The following is a 24,495-nucleotide window of genomic DNA, read 5'->3' on the forward strand; positions in this document are numbered from 1 at the left end:
GAACAGACCGAGCACTGCGGCTGAGGACATCCCCACGCTGGTCAGAAGGAGCTGCGGACACGGGGTCCGCGCGAGGCACGTCAAGATACCAGGTACTTTGAGCACCCGTGCGGCCTTTACCCTCGCTCCTTAAATGAACTGAGAGACACTCCGCAGGGGAGCCGGAACTGTCAACCCCACTCACCCCAGCCCTAACTGGTCAGACAGGTGAGGGTAACGAGCGGCCACTCCCCGCATAACAGTCACTCTCAGCACGCGCACCCGCACCGCAATCCATCCCCTCAGCTATACAACAGAACCAGGGCCGGCCCTAATGAAGGACGCTGTTTGATCTGCATCTCAGTGGATATAGTTGCCTGGGCAAAACCCCCCAAGTGTTCATCTCCAAGGATAATAGCCGCGCAGTGTGTGCAGGATTTACAATTCTCTCCAAACGCAGCATAGACATCGGTCCAGTGACATTTCATACAAACGCACGTTGGGACTTCTCAGGACTATATGTAGAGACCTTGGATTAGAGATCCTTGTATCAAGTTTATAGTGTCACCCAGTGGCGGGTTCGGGATATTCCTTGTGTATTTGTGGAAGTGACTTTCTTAAAGACCCAGTCAGGTTGTTAAAGTTCAGGAATGTATTTGTGTCATTCATTATGCTGTTACATTCATATTGCTGTTATAAGTGAGATGTGAGTGATAATATTTAGCCTAACTGAAATGTGCTAGGGTTACATATATTAGGACTGTTTCTTTCCCTAGATAGGGACTAATCCTGCTGCCAATAAAGCCTTGTTACCGTATTCCACCATAGTGATTCTTGTACGTATAAGGTGGGGGGGTGTTGTTCGTACTGGGGTATCTCCGTCCTTCTGCCCAGGTCCAACCGCTCGACGCAGATCCCTGCCGAAGCCGAGACAAGTAAGAACTGGGCTATCCGGGAAGCCGACTCCGGACGGGCAACAGACTCCAGGTACTCAGCATTTCCCATTACATGTATAATCGCAATTTTGAGAATCTTTCGTTCGCAATTTTAAGAAGCTAAGATTCACTCCCAGTAGGCGGCGGCTTAGCGTGTGCAATGCTGCTAAAAGCAGCTTGCGTGCGATCAACTCGGAATGACCCCCATAGTACAACAGACGGATGAGTGTTCAGTTAAAGCTATATGTCTACATAGCACTGGTGATCTGGAGCAAAACAGTCCTAGCATACAGCTTACAATTTCAGCATACAGAGCAGAGATAGCACATCAAATAATAAATATAACATAACATGGCTGGCCGCGGGCTATCCACCTCCAAACTATCCCAAAAGAGAAAATTAAATACAAATCTGAGTCTTATTTATCCTTGAAATATCTAGAGCCCATCCACTTTCCCCAAACTGTAACTAATTTCTTTTCCGCTTTTCTAGCCAGGAATACAAATTTTTCATGCGCAATAGTTTCATTGACCAAAGAGATCCATGCCCTAGGAGTCGGGGCTTCCCCAGCCAACCACAGCCTAGCTATGCAAACCTTAGCCAGAGCACATAGATTAATGACATACCGCCTGCTGGGCGGATCTAAAGCCTCCTCGTCTATAGCCAGCAATACACACGTTACAGGCGTAAGTATGGGAGAGGGAATACCTGTATCCATTATGACACGTATAACTTCTTTCCAGAATAACGACATCCTAGGGCATGACCAAAGCAAATGCCAAAAGTCAGCTCCGAGGCTTCCACACTTGGGACACCGTGAACTATGAGATCCCCCAATATGCACCAGCCTCACTGGGGTCATGTATACTCTATGCAGTATACATAATTGTATTTGCTGGTATCTAACGGAAGAAGTAGAGATCCGATGGGACCCCAAAGCATTCTTCCATATATCATCCGACAACAGACCTACATCCGACTCCCACTTACCCCGGAGAGAAGTCAGAAGGTCGGTATGGTGCATCTGAAGTATACGACCATATATCCTGGAAACCAAGTGCCCTGAGTCCAGCGTCTGTAACATTGATTTGACCGGGGAATCAGCGAGAATCGGGGGGCCATCAGGAAATTGGGCAGCTAAAGCATGTCACAATTGAAGGAACCGAAAGATAAACGCTGAGGGGACATTATGTTCTTGTTGAAGTTGCTGAAATGATTTAAGCGTCCCATCACTATATTAATGGCTCAAGAAGTACACCCCCACTCTCCCCAGACCTCCCGGACTTGGAGCTGGCATAGCTCCGGGAGCCCATAAGTATTATCAAGTGGGGTATCAGGGTCATGACCCTGCATCACGGAGTGCACCAATTTCCAAATCAAAATGGATTGTTTTATAAGTGGCCTTCACCTTACCGCGAAGATATGTGCGTCGTCCAGTGGCGTAAGTTCGTCACAGTTGCCCGGAGGCAAGAAAAATATTGGAGCCCCCCTATTTCCTATATTAAGATAAATATATGTATGTACAGTATGTGTGCGTATATATGTGTGTGTGTGTGTGTGTGTATGGAGTGTTCTGAAAAAAAAATATATACTGTATATATACATTTATTTGTCTTTTATTTTAAATAACACATTTCTTAGCAGTCATACCCAGGATTAGAACCCATGACCTGTTACACTGCAGCAGACACTTTACTGATGGAGTTATTTGCTCCTGTAGAGGAAGCATTAGAATTCTAACTATATGAAGTTACGTGTAATTGTCAGAGAAGTATCTTCATATAGTTAGAATTCTCATATTTCCTATACAGGAGCAACCAGCTTCATCAGTAAGGTGTCTGCTTCCAGTGTAATTGGTTGTGGTTTCTAATTCTGGGTGTGACACTTGTAAAATGTGTATATTCAGTATAATAAAGAGGGTGTGGTTTGTAGGGTGCAGGGACCAGTGAGGAAGTCGGCCACTGAAAAGACAGCGACAGCTATCAATTAACTTAATTCAATGGTGTCACAGAATGGGAGGAGAGGTGCCCCCCTTCAGAGCAGGAGCCCGGCGGCAGATGACTCCCAGAGTTCTGCCTCTGGCGTCGTCCCAGCGGGGCGACAGAGTCCTCGACATTGAAGATACGGGTCTCGGCCTCTCCCACCCTCACCCGCTGGAGATCCTGATGTATAATGGAGAGATCAGACTGCACCTGCCCAATTTTATCAGCCAAACGAGCCTCACTGGCGGTCACCGCATCCAGCACTCTTTGCAATGCAGCATCGGGCGGTTCAGAGGAGGCAGAGACGGAGGTGATGCCTCAGATCGTGCAGTCTCTCCCCTCTGTTGTTGAGGGCCAGGGTTACGGACAAACTTCTCCATCGCACCCGCCGCCGCGCTATGCTGAAGGCCTCTCACCATTTTGGACAACACGTTGCTGCAACACTCGACCAGCAGGATAAATCAAAGCAAATGTCGGCAAAGAAAGGGGATGTTCACCCAGCACTCCACGAACAGGCCCACAGGCGTAGGACAGGATATATAAGTATAAAGCAGGACCAGGGTTCCCGGCTATATTATGGCTTATCAGCCTAGAAAAGTGTGGCGCACATAGGCCAAAGCAGGAAGCGGACCAGCACCCCACCAAAACAGTTCATGTAAGGGACAGAGGGTCGGACTCACAGCAGCGTCTCCCGGGCTATGCAAGACACACATACAGGGGCAGACAACTATAAAGGTCAGCAAAGCAAGAGGAGGAGGGAGAGGAAGAACCCAGCGCAGCTATCCTCCAGTGTACTCAGTGCAGGCTCCCAAAGAAGCACTCCCCACAGCAACAGTCCAGGGCCCTGGGTACCTGAGGGTGATCGTAGAGTGCAGGCAGGGAGGTCCACGAAGCAGTCTGCGGGCTGGCAGCGGCAGGTAACACAGGGCAGACAGGGCGGCTGTACACTAATTGCCTCCCGCGCTCACACGGCCAGACGGAGCGGCAAGCACAGTCTTCTCTCACCCGCACGCACAAGCCGCGGCTGGCTGCAGCGAGCGACAAGGAGGGGGCGGGAGGCCGAACTTCCGGGATATCAGAGAGCAGAAGCCCGCGGCTTCACGCGCGGGCCCAGCGCACCCACAAAAAACGGCTCCGGTCCTCACAGAGAACAGCAGCCACCGGTCCAGTACTTCTCCAGGGGGGGCACCAGGGTGTCAGGCAGCTATGGTCCAAAGTGCAGACCTAGGGGGAAGATACAGGATAAAACATAAGTATATCTGGGCTGGAGAGCTGCACAGTATGAGTGCTACTCCATGCCCGTCCTGGCCACGCCCCCGCAGTTATGCTATTTTAGCAAAACTGCAACTGATGCTGAACAAGACCCCTAGTACAACACTCCCGTCATAGCTACTAGGAAACATGTCACCTCTGGCTGTTCCGGGAAATAACTTCCCCATCGCTGTGTATATACATGTGCTGCTGCTTAGTTTAGCCAGGGCCTCCCCAAGCATTTACCTCACCGCACGTCACTGAGAGGAACCCAGTAATGACCTTGGACATTAATGTAAACATTGGTCTTTTTATACACTGCATACAGTAAGGAAAACAGTATTAATATTTAACACTATGGGGGTCATTCAGAGTTGATCGTAGCTGTGCTAAATTTAGCACAGCTACGATCAGGCCCTCAGCCACCCCCCCCCTTCCTCCCATTGCGATGCTTTTGCATTTGAGGAGTAACTCCCAGCCAGTGCAGCTCCTGCGGCTGGCCGGGAGAACCTCTTCGCTGCCTGGGTCGCAGCGGCTGCGTGTGACGTCACGTAGCCGCCGTGGCCCGCCCCCCCAACGGTCCGGCCACGCCTGCATTGGCCGGACTGCACCCCATACACTGGGGCTTAATGCCGCCATCCAGACCCCTCCCGCCAAGCGACCGCCTCTGCCTGTCAATCAGGCAGAGGCGATCGCTAGGCAACGACGGTCTTCGGCCGTCTGGCATGTGACCGGCGCATGCGCAGTTCCGACCTGATCGCTGCGCTGCGATAAACTGCAGCGAGCAATCGGGTCGGAATGACCCCCTATATACTGTATGCCGAGTACTGCACTAGAAAGCACACATTCTCTCACTTCATGGTAAGGCTCCTGTCTTTTCTTCTCAGTAGCTACTCTCTGGTCTAGTGCACTGATTGAGGACTCAGATCAACACACATAGCAAACTTGGTAGAAGAAGCTGCTGCCACTGGTCATGTTCTTTAAACTGCATGATGTGGTGGCAGCTCTAGTAATTGTTATATATACTATTGGTATTATTGTCATTATTTGAGCCACTTGCCAAGAGGATGTGGGTTTCCCGGACAACTGGACCCCCCCACCCTCCTGCGTTTGCCTATGTTCATGGGCTGGTGACAATCCTAACATCAAACATTTGGAACCCTCCACCAGAAATCCTGCGTTTACACCTGTTGGAGCATTGCATAGGATCCACCCCTCACCCCTTCCAACATCTACAGTTAGCACAATTAACAAATCACATAAATTTGATAATAGAATAATGCTTTATTTAGGTTTATGGTAATATCAATATTCATGTTTCATTCTGATTATCACACAAGATATAAGAAAGAGTATTAGCTATCCAAAAAATATATCTTTTCATTATAGCGATTTACATGATTCCATTTAAACTTTCAGGGAAAAAATCATTTAAAATCAACAAATACAATTTACAGGGTTACTTGTTATCTTGCACGTCCTGTATGTAATATGGCGACAATGCACCCTATGACGTTAAAGCGACATCACTCCCTTCTCTGTGAATTGATGGGCTGAGTAGTGGTACAGTCCACCAAATGTCTGCTTTCATTACATACAAGTGGCATCTGCTTTTGGAAGTTATTATAGTGAAGCATCTACTGAACAGATATGAGTCTCTTTGGTGACAAAATAGATAAGCACAGGGCACCATATGTGACCTGTGCCCACTATATCCTCATTCACTGAGCCAAGACATTTCCATATAAGGTGTACTTAATAGATTGCCAATTGATGACGTTGCCCCAAGTGGTAGCCTTATTTTTATAGACATCTCCTATGGTGCTGGATGGTAAAACGTAATCCCAGAGATGGACATCTGAGACTTCACCTACAAAACTTTGCTTGCAATCAAACTTCCCACCGAAAGCATCCTGGTCCTGCCCCAGGATCACCATACCCCCTTGAGAAACCTCATGGCCCTTCCGGTAGATTTTCCTCAGAGACTGTTTTCCATTAACCCAAAAGGCAGTCAAGCCTGAAGAAGACTGCCAGGTCACACAGATGTGTGTCCCAAGTGCACTGAGTCCCGGTAAGGAGAATTTTACACCGTGTTCACTGCTGCTGAGATACAGGGACAGTTGGCCATTGAGCTCTCTCCATATGTTAAGTGAATCCACCTCGTTATTGTAATAGGAGAATAATATGACCTCGCGTTTGCCCGAGAGCTCAGTGGCAACATGAAGGCAAAGAGTAAAGGCAGTTAGGTCCATGGGTTTGCTTGGGTGTAAAACGGCATAATCCAGGACTCCTTGCTCCAGGAACATCAACGATTTCCTACTGAGACCTAGAATAAAGGTAAGATATGTGGAAAGTGGTTCTCAGGAGAAGGTACGGAATTTGTAGGAGATTCTACCATTCTGCCTTTGGTACTCACTCTTCAGACACTATAGGGCAGATTTACTAAAGCTTCTAAAAATGAAAAGTGGAGGTGCTCCCCATATCAACCAATCAGATTCTAGTTATCATTTTTCTTTTGAATTCTAGAAAATGATAGGTAGTCTCTGATTAGTTACTATGTGCAATGCCTCCACTTGCCTTGTTATTCAGCCTATTCTATTCACATATAACAGTCTACCCCGGGTCTATGTACTAAGACTTGGAGAGAGATAAAGTGGACGGAGTTAATGTACCAGCTAACCAGCTCCTGTCATTTTTCAAACACAGCCAGTAACATGGCAGATAGGATCTGATTGGCTGGTATTTTACCTCTGCCCACTTTATCTCTATCCAAGGATCAGTACATACAGATGTAGCCACCTTTATCTTGAGTGGCTGAGGCGTTTGTCCCGATCGAGCATATGCAGCGTAGGGAGGCGCGCCTAGTCACAGAGAGGCGTACCTAATCGCACGGAGGCAGACAGAGCGTTTGGCGTTACCTTTACGTGTAATACCTGCGATCAGCCACCAGATGTCGCTTTTTACAATCACCACAGAGCATGCGTGTGGTCTCCCGTAAAATACAATACTGAAATATATAATAAGGACTACTTTACTAAGGCAATACAATATAACAACAAAATAGGCTGCGCTTAGAGATGAATTGTTATAACAACTGGTAAAATTTATTATACTTAAAATCTGTCCATTAGGACAATTAAAAATGCATGTACATTGCTGAAATGACCTCTGATCATACTTTAAACAACAATTGAGCCTGTTCCAAATTGACCGTGAGACCCTATTATTTGAAACCAAATAAATCCTGGGGCTATAGCATAGTCCCTGGGCTGGAAAGTATGTCCCAACGCTGGAGGATTGGCAGTTCCAAAGAGATGCAAGATTAATGGAAAGTCCTCACCAGTTTTGCGTGTGGATGAACAAAGTCCAGTCCTTTGGTAATGGATATGGTTCCAATGGAGCAATGTGTAGGGTCCGCGGTGGTCCAAGCTGAGATGGTAGGTTGTGGTAGATTGATCAGAGGGCTCACACCTGACGCGTTTCACAGCTTATCTGCTGCTTTTTCAAAGGTGATTGTAGTTCACAACTGACCCAGTATTTATACTGTAGCTGATTGCTTCATTACAAACATGTGTATACACAATTCATCTCTTTATATATATATCAAACTTTATAAATATACATTTATTCATAGATCTCACTAGACTCAGAGGCATAATACTTAAAGATTCATTATGTTTGTTTATTGAAAGATGATTTAAATTCATTTTGAATCGGAGCCGGAGGTGTTGGAACGCACGCGGCTCTCTCTATTTCCGGTGTGTGGAACGCACTGGTTACCGCGGTAACGGAAGCTTGTGGTCTTTACCAATCTTAACCTGACTTTATGGTCATGTGACCTACATAGCTTAATAGAATGTCCGTGTAGTGAACTCTGCAGTGGGTGTGTTGTTTTGTTTTCCGGTCTGTGACCCGCAATCGTTTCCTTGACGATGGAGCACGTCATGGTTCTATGCGGTCACGTGATCGGACTGTTCGGAAAATTTACAATGTCTACATTGTTCCTTTAGATGTCATTTCATCTTTTTATAAAGTAGTATTAAGTTTATACTCTGAAGGAACCGGCAAAGCTTACATACTATATATAATTCTATTTATATCGTGTGCGTTTGCAAAAATGTATATTCATTAATAAATTTCACAGTGTAAACTGTATAAAAGCCCATATCTATATCAATCAGCTTATGAAAGGGACATATATGATTTATAATTCAAAGGTGGTGTATCTGCCACCTACTGATGTTGTACCATAATTGATGTGTTGTATACATTCATATATATGTTCCTTCTATATATAGATAAACAAGATATATTCATTGTAAGTGTCCTGGTTATAAAGCCATTTACAAAGATCTATAAAGTTTAATGGAAATAGTACTCAACATCACTATGGGAGGTCAATATAGTCCTATATAATAATGGTTCTAGCAACTAAACTTTTTATATATTTTCTCATAACATGATTCTGGTATTATGTCCTTCTGTGTGGTGATAGGGAAAGTGCCCACACGTGCACATCTGCTTATTATGCACATGTGTACATCTTTCCACCACCACCATTCAGACCTCAGTTTTGTATTTTTGTTTATATTTTTATTTTTGTTTTCATTATTTTTTAAGGTTATTATTATTATAGTCGTTAAGTACTTCATTCATGGGTATGAATGAAGTACTTAACGACTATAATAATAATAACCTTAAAAAATAATGAAAACAAAAATAAAAATATAAACAAAAATACAAAACTGAGGTCTGAATGGTGGTGGTGGAAAGATGTACACATGTGCATAATAAGCAGATGTGCACGTGTGGGCACTTTCCCTATCACCACACAGAAGGACATAATACCAGAATCATGTTATGAGAAAATATATAAAAAGTTTAGTTGCTAGAACCATTATTATATAGGACTATATTGACCTCCCATAGTGATGTTGAGTACTATTTCCATTAAACTTTATAGATCTTTGTAAATGGCTTTATAACCAGGACACTTACAATGAATATATCTTGTTTATCTATATATAGAAGGAACATATATATGAATGTATACAACACATCAATTATGGTACAACATCAGTAGGTGGCAGATACACTACCTTTGAATTATAAATCATATATGTCCCTTTCATAAGCTGATTGATATAGATATGGGCTTTTATACAGTTTACACTGTGAAATTTATTAATGAATATACATTTTTGCAAACGCACACGATATAAATAGAATTATATATAGTATGTAAGCTTTGCCGGTTCCTTCAGAGTATAAACTTAATACTACTTTATAAAAAGATGAAATGACATCTAAAGGAACAATGTAGACATTGTAAATTTTCCGAACAGTCCGATCACGTGACCGCATAGAACCATGACGTGCTCCATCGTCAAGGAAACGATTGCGGGTCACAGACCGGAAAACAAAACAACACACCCACTGCAGAGTTCACTACACGGACATTCTATTAAGCTATGTAGGTCACATGACCATAAAGTCAGGTTAAGATTGGTAAAGACCACAAGCTTCCGTTACCGCGGTAACCAGTGCGTTCCACACACCGGAAATAGAGAGAGCCGCGTGCGTTCCAACACCTCCGGCTCCGATTCAAAATGAATTTAAATCATCTTTCAATAAACAAACATAATGAATCTTTAAGTATTATGCCTCTGAGTCTAGTGAGATCTATGAATAAATGTATATTTATAAAGTTTGATATATATATAAAGAGATGAATTGTGTATACACATGTTTGTAATGAAGCAATCAGCTACAGTATAAATACTGGGTCAGTTGTGAACTACAATCACCTTTGAAAAAGCAGCAGATAAGCTGTGAAACGCGTCAGGTGTGAGCCCTCTGATCAATCTACCACAACCTACCATCTCAGCTTGGACCACCGCGGACCCTACACATTGCTCCATTGGAACCATATCCATTACCAAAGGACTGGACTTTGTTCATCCACACGCAAAACTGGTGAGGACTTTCCATTAATCTTGCATCTCTTTGGAACTGCCAATCCTCCAGCGTTGGGACATACTTTCCAGCCCAGGGACTATGCTATAGCCCCAGGATTTATTTGGTTTCAAATAATAGGGTCTCACGGTCAATTTGGAACAGGCTCAATTGTTGTTTAAAGTATGATCAGAGGTCATTTCAGCAATGTACATGCATTTTTAATTGTCCTAATGGACAGATTTTAAGTATAATAAATTTTACCAGTTGTTATAACAATTCATCTCTAAGCGCAGCCTATTTTGTTGTTATATTGTATTGTCATTCTATATAGGTGTAACTGACCTATCCAGGCAGCTGCTATATACACGGTTAATTGGAAACACACCCCTAGCGCCCTTTCCAACTTTGGTTGGCTTGTTCCCCTTTTTTTACTTTACTAAGGCGTCTCATTACGCTGCATACAGTAAATACCTATTACGCTGCATTATTTAATATAGTACTGTATATACAGTACGTCACAGACGCAAATAGTACAGCATACAGTCAGCATACAGTACTGTATATGATCCATCTACAATACTTTATGAATACTGTATGTGAGCGTCCAAGTCCCGCAGACAAAACATAAAACCAGTAGTGTACACTGTCGCAAATGGATGTGTGTTAGAAGTTCACTATTGCCTCTCAAGATTAGGAATTTTGTACAGTACTGTATGTTATCGTCCTAATCCCGTAGCCATTACAGCATAATCAAAACCAATGGATTTATACATTTGTCTGCGGCGAAGTGGTGAAGTGTTTCGCTTCCTATACTCAGAGTCCCGGGTTCGATTCCTTAAGTACAGTACAGTACGAATGCATGTTAGTTTTTTTCATACACTTTATTATTTTTTTTATTCACATACAGTAAACCAGGGCAAAGCTGCATGAGTGGTTCTAATGTTAAGGTTCTATGCTCCGTACAGTACACATACAATTCTGTAGCTGGGCAGACTCAATAGAAATGGCTACCACCTATGACTCCTTGCCCCACAGAGGCCCTAGGCTACGGAGCAAGTAATAGTCCAGATTGTACAGACTATGGGGCAATGCTGAAGGAGCGTCACAATCCCCTAGCTAAAATACATACAGCAGTATGCACATTATGGTACACCGGACTCGATCGCATAGCACACTGGCAAAATGGCCGCCGCCCCTGAACCCTTTTGCAGGCTATGGGGCAATGCTGAAGGAGCGTCACAATCCCCTAGCCAAAATACACAGGGGCGATGGGGATAAGTTACTATACTGTAGGATTGCATACAGTATTACGGTACACCGGACTCAATCGCATAGCACACTGTCAAAATGACCACTACTCCTGAACCCCCACCTCGTGGCAGGCAGCAGTCGGGTATGGAATGAGAAATGGCATAAGTTGTGCAGGCTACGGGGCGATGCTAAAGGAGCGTCACAATCCCCTAGCAAACAGAGATACTGTAAGCAAGGTCTATGCACATTACAGTACGTTACACCGGACTCGATCGCATAGCAAGCTGACAAAACACAAGTTTTACATAAAGCAGGCCAAAGTTGCAGGAGAGTTTCTACTGTAAAAGTTCTATGCACCGTACGGTACACATACAATTCTATAGCAGGGCAGACTCAATTGAAATGGCTACCGCCTGTGACTCCTACTGTACTGTAGCTCCTAGGAAGCACTCAGCTATGGAGCAAATAACAGCACAGATTTTGCAGGCTATGGGGCAATGCTGAAGGAGCGTCACAATCCCCTAGCTACAATACACAGGGGTGATAGGGATAATCGAGTGGCTGGAGGTGGGGTCCCCTTGATTTAAGGGGTTCCCACTCCTCCAGGGTACCCCGGTCAGGTGTGACTAGTTGGGTATTTAATTCCATGGCCGCAGGGACCGGTATAAAAGTGTCCCCCGGCTGTGCATTATCTGTCCAGCTAGTGGAGCCCGGTGCTGGTTAAAAAAATAGGTGGAACCCCTATGCTTTTTGTCCCCCAAGCTGCAGGAGAGTTTCTACTGTAAAGGTTCTATGCCTTAGAGGACTCGGACGCTCGCATTTGTAAAGCACGGTATTTTCCTCCGCCTCCTGCCAGCCTGTTGCCCTTCCCCCATGGGAGCCTGCACAGATCATGCAGTAGACAGGGAGGGAATGCAGGTCATGTGCAATACACAAATGCCCACTGTAGTACTGTTTTGCTCACTTAGGTTGCATTTAGCGTAAAGAATCGCTCCTGCAGATGTACTTTGATTTATGTGAAACCTGTGTGCATCCTTCCATTGGATGTACTGTATTAGAGAGAAAAAAAATAATATTAAAGTGAATGTCACGGGAACACATTAAAAATAAGGTTGGCACTTCCTTCCCATTGGTGTTGGTTTACAGTATGCCGTAGTGGACTCGGACGCTCATGTAACTGCATTTCAAAGGCACAGTATTTTCCATCGTCTCCCCCCTACCCCCATCGCCCTTCCCCCCTGGGAGCCTGCACAGGGAGGAGATTCAGGTCCAGTGCAATACATAAACGCTGAAGATCTACAGTACTGTTTTGCTCAGTTGGTAGCGTCAGAATACACTCATTTCATTCCCGCTGTTTAGGTGCATTTAGCGTAAAGAATCGCTCCTGCAGATGTACTTTGATTTATGTGAAACCTGTGTGCATCCTTCCATTGACTGTCTTACAATGTAAATAAAATAATACAGTGTATTATTACAAAAAAAAAAAAAAAAAGAAAGCACATCAGGTCTCGAACCCTGGACCAGCGACGGAGGTGGGAGCCTTCACCCCTAGCCCACGACGCCTCATGAGAGATTTCCAATTTCATGTGTGAAAGTACTGCAAACAGCGCCCGGCCCCCACCCCATTGGTGTTGGTTTATGCCTTAGAGGACTCGGACGCTCGCATTTGTAAAGCACGGTATTTTCCTCCGCCTCCTGCCAGCCCTCCATTCCCATTATGCATTAGCGAACTCAGACGCTCATGTATTTTAAAAGCACGGTGTTTATACATTGTCCTGTACATTCTTCCTTTTACACAATTACTGTAGTTGCGTCTCCATACACATACTGTACAGTACTCCATACTTTTTCCACCGCCTCCCGTTACGCCTACAGTATTGCCAGAGCTGTAGATCAATCCGCTGCTATACTGTACGATCGAAAGTACTGGATTAGTGGAGCATTAGCCACACAGTGGTGGAGATGTGTAATGCATGATGAGTATCTAGATCGCCTCAACGCGCCTACCTGTGATTAAACTCAGCTATCGCCTTAGCGTGACTAAACGCCCGTCTCGGCGGAGAAACAGTCAAGATAAAGGTGGCTACATCTGTAGAACCATGGGGGTAATTCCAAGTTGATCGCAGCAGGAATTTTGTTAGCAGTTCGGCAAAACCATGGGGTAATTCTGAGTTGATCGCAGCAGCAAATATGTTAGCAAATGGGCAAAACCATGTTCACTGCAGGGGGGGCAGATATAACATTTGCAGAGAGAGTTAGATTTGGGTGGGGTGTATTCAAACTGAAATCTAACTTGCAGTGTAACAATCAAGCAGCCAGTATTTACCCTGTACAGAAACAATATAACCCACCCAAATCTAACTCTCTCTGCAGATGTTATATCTGCCACACCTGCAGTGCACATGGTTTTGCCCAATTGCTAACAAACTTGCTGCTGCGATCAACTTGGAATTACCCCCCATGTGCACTGCAGGGGAGGCAGATATAACATGTGCAGAAAGAGTTAGATTTGGGTCGGTTATTTTATTTCTGTGCAGGGTAAATACTGGCTGCTTTATTTTTACACTGCAAATTAGATTGCAGATTGAACACACCACACCCAAATCTAACTCTCTCTGCAAATGTTATATCTGCCTCCCCTGCAGTGCACATGGTTTTGCCCAACTGCTAACAAAATTCCTGCTGCAATCAACTTGGAATTACCCCCCATGTGTAGTTCCTTTTAGGGATCAGAAGGCGCCATTTCAATAGCTGAGCACTACAGAATAAATTCAGACATATATCGCCATCCAATTAGGGTTTATAGAGGAAATGTTTCAATCTTCTAAAGAGGACAGATGGAGAAGTTGCCCATATATGCATCGCACCTGTGTTCCAGCTTTCACGGCCACTGTCAGTAGAAACGCATCACAGGATAGACAGATGAAAGCAAGGTCTGGCAAGGACACTAAACTCATGCCCATTCTGTGTGACATATTGCCAGTGGGCGTCCTGTGATCTGCCACTGATCTAAGAGTTACATTATATTTGGCTTTTACTCAGGTTGTCATATATGCTGTATATGGTGCTGCGTACCCTTATATTGTGCGTTTTAAACATACATACATGCATTATACACGCTACTCTATTCCAGAATTAATGGATATTTGATGCTAAAACGAGTCGCTCCTTACCTTCTCCTTGTATGACACCCTTAGGCTTTTCTGAAAACAAATATAAAAAAATACGTGAGGAATGTGAACATTATCATATAATGGGTATTTACCGCAATGGGTTATCCAATTATGGCCTATTTTTACCATGCAGTAACTTACCCTGTATCGCATGGAAACAAGTATAAGTTCTGAGATGACTTATCAGGGATTTGACTTTGCATGCCTGAGGCAGGCGGACCAAACCCACATTAAGTACACGCACCCAGGACTAATATGATCGCCCCGATTGCGCCAATTTTGCTGCTTAATTAACTTCAGCTAATTGCATATCGGCCACGGTCTGCGTATGAAATTATCACCACATGAAATGTACCTTGATAATATTCAGAATTAGGCTTTAAAATGTAAAAGTAAAATGGAAAACATGCACTAGGAGAATCTGTATAAAATGTAATTTTCAGAAGTACTGTATGTCAGGAGACCACCTCAGCACCCCAGTGTGTATACTACAAGATATATGGTATTATCAAGATGTACCTAAGTGTCACAGTGTATATACTACATTATTATCTTGTTGTGAGAGGCAGAGAGGTCTGCATTAGGAGATGGTTCAGGTCCTGACATGCCATATGGAGCATTATGGGGTTGCTCCAAGGGAGGTGGCTCTTAGCTTAGATATATTGTAGCCAGGAGCCATTATCATGTGGCTCCTTGCTGGTTAAACATAGACCCAGATTGGGGTTGTGGCGGTGCGGGATGTGGTGCCCCTGAATTGGCGGAGCTGGATGGCTTTAGTGTGGCATGTATGTACATTAACACTTATCACATACTAATTTCTTTAGCACTATTTCTTATTTTAATTCCATCTCATTTTTGTATCACTTTCTCTATAGCTTCGGCTTCTTAACACTAATCTATTAACATTATAGTATCTTCACTGGTATGCTGCCTTGGGCTGTCTGACTTATGCTGATTTTTGGGGTGCCCCGCCCTGCAACTAGATATAGCGCTAGGAACCCCCAATATATACAGAGAGGCCTTGACGTGGCTTGGGGGCTTATACATACATTTGCGCAGATATAAGTAACCAAGATCTCTGAATTCTAAGATATTGTATGGGATTTATATCTGGTTACTGCTATTATTCAGGGTGCTGGGGGAAACAAAATGTAATTTTTTTTTCATACATTATTATCTGACTGTACCTAAGTGCCACAGTGTGTATACTGCAAGATATACATTATTGTCTGACTGTACCCAAGTGCCACAGTGTGTATGCTACAAGATATACATTATTACTTCACTGTACCTAGGTGCCACAGTGTATACTACAAGATATACATTATTGTCTAACTGTACTTAAGTACCACAGTGTGTATACTGCAAGATATAAATTATTGTTTAACTGTACCTAAGTGCCAGAATGTGTATACTTACTACAAGATATCCCACTCCTACCTCCAAGATTTTTCACGTGCTGCACCACTTCTCTGGAATTCCCTACCTCTCCCCCTCAGACTTTCCACCTCTCTACAAAACTTCAAACGGGCTCTCAAGACCCACTTCTTCACCAAACCCAGCCAAATCTCATCCTAACCCTCTGTTCCACATTCTCTATGTACCCCATCTGTGTCACCCCTGTCTGTCTACCCCTCCCCTTTAGATTTTAAGCTCTCACGAGCAGGGCCTTCTTCCCTCATGTGCTCATCCTTTGTCTTACTTTAATAATCTTCAACTGTACCACATCCAGCAGTCTTCTGCCACCTGATACTTATTCCAGTGTCATCTGCTGATGTAACTATGTTTATTTACCCTGTACTTGTCCTATACTGTCATCAACTGTAAGTTGCTGTTTTCCTGTTTGATTATTTATGTACTCTGTAATTGGGCGCTGCGGAACCCTTGTGGCGCCATATAAATAAAGGATAATAATAATAATAATAATATATATTAATTTCTAATTGTACACAAGTGCCACAGTGTGCATACTACAATATATACATTACTTCACTGTACCTAGGTGCCACAGTGTGTATAATACAATATATACATTACTTCACTGTACCTAGGTGCCACAGTGTGTATACTACAAGATATACATTAGTGTCTGACTGTATCTAAGTGCCACAGTGTGTATACAAAGAATATAATGGCCACCGGATGGCGCTATTTGGTTTATCAAGGGTTATAAAAATGCCAAAACATAAGTCACTTGTGTTTATAGGAAACAACAGTCAACTTCTTACTCTGTGGTTAGACATTATGTAGATAGTGAATAACTCCAATCACAATGTCCAAGAGTAGCAGATTTTCCTAATGTTTCAGAAAAGGATCCAATTAGGGCAGATGATCCTTTTCTGCTGTGGGGTACACTGGGCTCCACAGGCAATGACATTGGGGTGTATGTAGAGTAGGATCTTGATCCGAGGCCCCAACAGGCTCAAAGTTTTGACTGTTCCCAGAATGCCTAGCGCCGCCTCCTCTATAGCCCCGCCTCCGTGCACAGGAGCTCAGTTTTGTAGTTGTTGCCATGCAGTAAGCAGGCACTTAACAGGGGGGGCTGTTCCAGCAGCCCTAAAAGAAGCTTTTAAAGAAAATTGAAGACTTCAAGGGCTGCAGCAGAGGCACTGTCAGTGTTAGATGTCAATCAGACATCTCCTGCTGCAGCTCCATCACCTCCCCCAGCGGCGCTGTACACTCCCGCGCCCTGGTTGCCGGGTATCTACAGCGGAGGCCCCGGTTTTCTTCTGATGTTAGTCACACACACGACCTCTGTTCTCCCGGATCGCGTGGCCGCACTACAGGGAGGAGGTAAGGGGTCCCCACAACGAGACCCGCTGTAAATCACTAGACCACCAGGGCATGGGCACAGGTCGGTTTTCTCTCACAAAACCGTTTTCTTAAGCCCCCAGTACCCAGTGGTGAAGTCCAGCAGGGGGATAAGGCTTTGACCTGTAGCCCCTCCCCCAGCCCCAGGGCGCCATTTAGAGTAAATGTTCCCACCCTGGAGCTGCATCTCTCTCTCCTCCTCACTCCCTGTCAGTGTTTGGTCGCCATTACACAGAGCAGCATTGTTCCTGGGACTGTTTGGGCATATCCTCCTCTGTAAAACCGCCTGCCTGTCAGCGCTGTGCATTTTACAGGACACTTAAGTATTCTACATGTCTGCTCACAGTGTTAGTTAAGAAAAAGTGCATTTAGTCAGGGTTATTTAGTACAAGTACCCTGTGATATACAGCCAGTCTTTACTGTGCATTGTTATATCTAATTCAGTGTATAGCTATACATAGTACTACTCTGTATTGCTAGTCCAGTGCAGTTTTATTGCATGTCAATTTCTGCATTGTACAAACTGTGACTCTGTGTGTGTGTGCATATAGCTGCTGTGTGACCTCCATTTCATGTCTCTCACTCAGATTGCTATACCTATATTCTATAACCTGAGGGGGCTAAGTGTGTCAGGTTTACCATAATATAGGCAGTTCACAGGATATACTCAGTGTGTATTTTTCTCTGAGTTTTAGTCATGATATACCTCTTGAATCCCCTGTTTGTGCTGAAACACTGCACAGGGGGTTCTTGTCAGGTGTTTTGCTGCTGATATTGTACTGTGTTGCCTTGCAATGAGCTTTTGATTATGTCAGCTACAAAGGGCAACGGAGCTGGGGCTGATCCCACACTGCGTGGTGTTGATGCTGCAGACGAATTTGAGGATAACATAGCAGCTGAGGGTTCAGGTTCTGGGGGTTCTTTACCCCCCAGTGGGACTGTAGCAACAGGGGTGCAAAATGACCCACCTTGGGCTACCTTCTCCATGCTATTGAATACGCTGGTAACTAGACTAACGCCCCCTATGGGACCTCCTGTGCCGGTACAACTGCTTATGGTCCCCGCGGTTAACCCGCCATGGGCAGATCAACTGTCCAATCAGTTACAGCAATTGAACCAATCACTGACTACTCAAAAGTCTAACCCTCGCCTGCCTAAGACCAAGGGGTCCTCTAAGCGGGCCATTACTTCCTCAAAATCCACCCATATCCAAGACACCTCGTCTGATGAGGATGACGCTTATACGGACCCCACAGATTCTGATCCTGATGCTTCTGATGGGGCGGTTGCTTCGCAGGTGGATGTTCCTGACTTGTTAGAGGCTATCAGGCTCATTCTTCAGGTTGATGATGAACAGGAGCCTGTCACTGCCCCTAAGAAACCAGACAGTTTTAAACGTCAGAAGGTGGTTAAACAAGTTTTACCTCACTCTGACCATTTAGTTGACATACGTCAGGAGTCCTGGAAAAATCCAGGAAAGAAGTTTACGCCTCACAAGAAGATGCTGGCTCACTACCCCCTTGCTGCGGAGCTTAGTAAAAATTGGGAAACACCCCCGCCAGTGGATTCGCAAGTGGCGCTGCTGGTAGTATCCTCTGCTCTGCCTGTAAATACTGTCACGTCCTTGAGAGAGCCGACGGACAAGCGTGTGGGAGGGCTGTTTGAAGACAATCTACACCCTAAACAGTGCGGTGCATAGGCCCACTATTACAGCTACATGGGCTGCAGAAACTGTGGAATCGTGGGCTCAGGAGCTGGAGGCGGAGTTGCCTTCCAATGCTTCTGATCATGCTAGACAGTGCCTATCATATATTGTTACAGCGTCTCATTACATTAAAGAGGCGGCTTCTGATGCCGGTATTCTGGCGGCCAAGGCTTCTACTACGTCCATTTTGGCTCGCCGAATTCTTTGGTTAAGGTCCTGGTCTGTGGACATGGACTCTTAAGAAAACCCTGGAGGTACTCCCCTTCAAAGGAGACATTCTTTTCGGAGAAAACCTTGACAAGATAGTGGCTGACTTAGCGTCTGCTAAAACAGCACGTCTTCCTAGTACTGCTCCTTCGGTGCCGAAGGCTAAAAGTACTTCCTTTCGCTCCTTTCATACTTCAGGGAAAGCAAAAGGTCAGGAATAACCATAGCAGGTTCGCACTTCCAACCCCAATAAGCCCAAACCCAAACGGGCCTGGGCTGCCCGTCAGCCTGCTACCAAGACTGACAAGCCTGCCGCATGACGGGGCGGGCCTCTCTCTGGGGGATCCCAGGGTGGCGGGCCGAATTCTAGGGTTTACCCAGTAATGGTTGAAGACCACTTCCGATGCCTGGGCATGGGAAGTCGTCACTCAAGGATACACCGTATCCTTCAAGAATCATCCCCCTCATCGATTTTGCCTGACAGACATCCCTTCGGATCAGGTGAAGGCAAAGACTCTTCATTCGGTGGTACAGTCCCTCCTGGACACAGGAGTGGTAGTACAGGTGCCTCTGGCTCAGAGAGGCAAGGGGTACTATTCACCGCTGTTCCCCGTCCCGGAACCAAATGGGTCTTACTGGCCCATTCTCAATCTCAAGTCCCTGAACAAGTTTTGCTCTATTGTTCTAGCCTTGGAGCCGGGGGACTATATGGTCTCACTAGACATACAGGATGCTTACCTGCATATTCCCATTGTAGTGTCGCATCAGCAGTACCTGAGGTTTGCGGTTGGCAACCTCCATTACCAGTTTCGGGCGTTACCTTTTGGTTTGACCACAGCTCCGCGAGTCTTCACCAAGGTTATGGCAGTAATGACGGCTGTACTCCACCGTCAAGGAGTCAGGATCCTACCGTACTTGGACTACTTGTTGATCCTGGCAAATCCCCCAGAGGTTCTCCTACATCATCTAGATTGACTATCCGGTTCCTGCAGGCCCACGGGTGGCTCATCAACTGGAAAAAATCCTCCCTGGTCCCTGCTCAGAGCATGGTGCACCTGGGAGCGTTGTTGGACAGTCACAACCAGTGGTTGTTCTTGTCTTAGGAGAAAGTCCTGAAGCTTCAGGACAGGATTCGATGCTTCCTATCTCATCCGCAAGTGTCGATACATTCGGCAATGCAAGTGCTAGGTCTCATGGTGTCGGCTTTCGACATGGTGGAGTACGCTCAATTCCATTCCCGTCCTCTCCAGAGGCTGATTCTTGCCAAGTGGGACAGCCTGCCTCACTGGATCAGGTCTCATATGATCTCATTATCTCAAGAGGTCCGCCTGTCCCTTAGCTGGTGGCTTCAGGACCAACGATTAAGCAGGGGTCGTCCCTTCCGGATCTCCAACTGGGTCCTTCTGACGACGGACACCAGTCTTAGGGGTTGGGGTGCGGTGTTGGAGCAACACTCCCTTCAGAGTCGGTGGACCAAGGAGGAGTCTCTTCTCCCGATAAATATTCTGGAATTGCGGGCGGTGTTCAACTCATTGAACTTGGCCCAGCATCTAATACAGAACAGACCTGTTCAAGTACAGTCGGACGCCACCACGGGGGCGTACATAAATCATCAAGGTGGCACTCGAAGCCGCATGCCAATGAGGGAAGAATCAAGGATTCTTCTGTGGGCGGAATGCCATCTACCAGCCATATCGGCAGTGTTCATTCCGGAGGTCCTAAACTGGGAAGCGGACTTTCTCAGTCGTCAGGACATACACGCTGGAGAGTGGAGCCTCCATCCAGAAGTTTTTCAACTCCTCGTGGACAAGTGGGGCCTTCCAGATGTGGACCTGATGGCATCTCGGCACAATCACAAAGTTCCGGTCTTCGGAGCAAGGACAAGGGATCATCAAGCAGCGTTCTTGGACGCACTGGCAATTCCATGGAACTTTCGGCTGCCATGCGTGTTCCCTCCGGTGTCACTCCTGCCCAGAGTAATAAGGCAGTTCAAACAAGAAGGAGGAATGCTACTTCTGATTGCTCCAGCATGGCCCAGACGGCACTGGTTCTCAGACCTTCAGGGTCTCTCGATAGAGCGTCCCCTTCTACTTCCGCAGCGCCCAGATCTCCTCGTTTAGGGCCCCTGTGTATATCAGGATTTAGCCCGATTGGCTTTGACGGCGTGGCTCTTGAAGCTTCCGTCTTGAGGGCCAAAGGATTTTCTGAGGCGGTCATTCAAACCATGTTGAAGGCCCGGAAACCGACTTCTGCCCGGATTTATCATAGGGTCTGGAATTCTTACTTTGCTTGGTGCGCATCTAACAATCATGACACTAACAAGTTTAGTACGGCCAAACTTTTGGCCTTTCTACAACAAGACCTGGACTTGGGCCTTCGTCTGGCCTCCATCAAGGTTCATATTTCTGCCTTGTCGGTTTGGTTTCAGAGGAAGATTGCAACCTTACCTGATGTGCATACATTCACTCAGGGTGTGTTGCAGATTCAACCTCCTTATGTCCTGCCTGTGGCCCCTTGGGACTTGTCGGTGGTTTTGGAGGTGTTACAAGAGTGTTCGTTTGAACCTCTTGGTTCAGCTGACCTTAAGTGGATTTCCCTTAAGGTGGTGTTTCTGCTGGCTATTGCTTCGGCTAGAAGAGTGTCGGATTTGGGATCCTTGTCCTGTAGTTCCCCATATCTGATATTTCACCGTGACCGGGCAGTTCTTAGGACTCGTCCCGGCTATCTACCTAAGGTGGTTTCTTCGTTCCACCTTAATCAGGAGATTGTAGTTCCGGCACTTGTTTCTCCTGATCTGTCTCCCAAAGAGCGGTCTTTGGATGTGGTACGGGCTATCCATATCTATGTGAAGAGAACTGCTCCTATTAGGAAGTTTGATTTTCTTTTTGCTGTGTTTGGGTTTCACAAACGGGGCTGGCCTGCTTACAAGCAAACTCTGGCCAGATGGATTAGAATGGAGATTGCACATGCTTATGTGAAGGCTGGACTCTCTGCTCCTGATCACATTAAGGCCCATTCTACTCTGTCTGTTGGACCTTCTTGGGCGGCCCAACGTGGTGCGACCCTTGAACAATTATGCAAGGCGGCTACGTGGTCCTCTGTGAACACGTTCATAAGGTTCTATGCCTTCGATACCGCCGCTTCCCAGGATGCTTCCTTTGGACGCCGGGTTCTTGTGCCCGATACAGTGCATCCCCTCCCATAAGGAACTGCTTTTGGACATCCCCAATGTCATTCACTGTGGAGCCCAGTGTACCCCGCAGCAGAAAACGAGATTTATGGTAAGAACTTATTTTTGTTAATCTCTTTCTGCGAGGTACACTGGGCTCCACAGGGCGCACACCCTGATGCACTTAGCTTCTTTGGGTTGGTATGGCATTAGCCGCTGAAACCCTCTCCTGTCGTGAGTGTGTGGTGTTTGTGGCTACTAACAGTTGTCGTCTCTTTTGCCTATTTCTGCATTGGACTGGTTAACAAAAACTGAGCTCCTGTGCATGGAGGCGGGGCTATAGAGGAGGCGGCGCTAGCCATTCTGGGAACAGTCAAAGCTTTGAGCCTGTTGGTGCCTTGGATCAAGCTCCTACTCTACACCCCAATGTCATTCCGTGTGGAGCACAGTGTACCTCGCAGAAAGAGATTTAACAAAGGTAAGTTCTTACCATAAATCTCGTTTTCTGAAACATTAAGAAAGATTGCGTAGGTCATGAATGTGGCCGAGACAACATAAACTCACCGGCTAGGCATGCGACACGCCTCTTAATGCATCACTCTGGCAAGGAAGGGGTTACAGTTTTTTGTGGGAGGAACGTAAGGGAAACTGCCTGGATTGTGATTGGCTGGATTCTGTATAGAGGCTGGTCTGACATACATATAGTCTTCAGACTGAGGACAGCCTGTCTCTTTCCTGTTTTTCCGTGACTGTAAGTATATGTTTCTCAATTTTTATTGCACAGGGCTTCTATTACCCTATCCTCTTTCTCCCTGCTCTCCTCAGCTTTACACTCTCTGTATTTCTCTTCATACCCCTGTTCTTCCCTTCTTACTTCCATATCTCCCCTTTATACTTCTCTTTGAGCCGCAGTTAGGCCGCCGGACCCGTACGCAGCGCGGGCTTCCCTGATCGGCTTCTGGACTCCTAGGCGGTCCGGCCGAGCCAGGGCAGGCCCACTGCAGCTGTGGTGCGGGAGACGCCGGGCGAGCGCGGACGGGCTTGTCCACCCGTCCATACTCACTCACTCCCGCGTTCTCTATCTCCGTCCCCGCCGCTAGCTGCGGCGGTTGGCGGAGTGCGGGGGGTCCGTAGGCGGCTGAGGCGGCCTGCAGGGAACGGGTTTGTGCCGTCCCGGCACCCGCCGGTCAGTGCGGCTGGCGCGCGCGCTAGTCCTGCACGGACGGGACGGCGCACCCGCCCTGCCGCACAGTGTCTCTCTTCCGCCGGGGGCGGCCTCCATCAGTAAGTTAAATGCAATGGGAAGGAAGGAGATTCGTGCGGCTGCTGGACATGGGGGGTCCGTGCAGCGAGCGCGTGCTGCAGTGGGGGCAGCCTACATAGACCTAAGGCCCTCATCCCCTGCTCCACTGACAGGCGGCCGGGAGGTCGCGCGGCTGCCGGCCGCGGTGCGGTCCGTGCGGCGCGCGCATTCTGCTCCCAATGCAGACCCTTTCATGTGGGGTAGCCTCCATGGTCCTCTGGCCCTCATCCCCCTACCCACTAGGCGGGCCGGGGGTCGCACAGCTGCCAGACGCGATGGGTCCGGGCAGTGCGCGCGGGCAGCTTATCTATGGTCCTACGCCAGGGGAGCCCATATGAGTCCTCCTCACGCTGGCCCTGGTGGGGATCATAATGTCCCATATCTGTGCCGGATGGCATGCTCTCGCGGCGGTGCGACGCGCCCGCTCTGGCGTTTCTTCGGGGGCCCGTTATGACAGCTGACCTTGCAAGGGCCGTCGCGCTGGGACGCTCCGCGTCCGCCCGCATCGGAACGGGCCACCAGGCCTCTCCTGCCGTAGTTGGACCCGTGGCTCCACCCCTTTCTGGGCGCACACGTGCGTCGCATAGTAATGCCAGGCTGGGGGCCCAGCCACTGGTCAATCGCCCTCGGCAGGGACGGCGTGCGCAGGCGGGTAACGAGTTGTCTGTCCCCCACCTCGTCCGGACTGATAATTCGGACGCTGCTGTGGACGGCCCTCAGTCGGACAGTGCTCTGAGTTTTTGCTAGTAGTGACAGCACACAGGTATATGG

General features: G+C 46.7%; 1 protein-coding gene across 2 annotated transcripts in view; it reads right to left on the reverse strand.

Annotated features, from left to right (window-relative positions):
• LOC134958390 (uncharacterized) overlaps positions 1–24,495 on the reverse strand; it is a 308,066-nt gene that overhangs the window by 27,935 nt on the left and 255,636 nt on the right. Inside the window, exons 23-24 of one of the 2 annotated variants that reach the window (XM_063940953.1) lie at positions 14,530–14,559; positions 5,432–6,473 (exon numbers count right to left, since the gene is read on the reverse strand). In XM_063940953.1, the coding sequence (XP_063797023.1) occupies positions 5,869–6,473; positions 14,530–14,559 (635 nt within the window). In that variant the 3' untranslated portion in view covers positions 5,432–5,868. Of the gene's footprint in view, positions 1–5,431; positions 6,474–14,529; positions 14,560–24,495 lie in introns of those variants that run through there. The other variant, XM_063940954.1, reaches the window with a different exon arrangement.

The sequence above is a fragment of the Pseudophryne corroboree genome, chromosome 9, assembly GCF_028390025.1.
Source record: "Pseudophryne corroboree isolate aPseCor3 chromosome 9, aPseCor3.hap2, whole genome shotgun sequence".
In the NCBI taxonomy this organism is placed as follows: Eukaryota; Metazoa; Chordata; class Amphibia; order Anura; family Myobatrachidae; genus Pseudophryne; species Pseudophryne corroboree.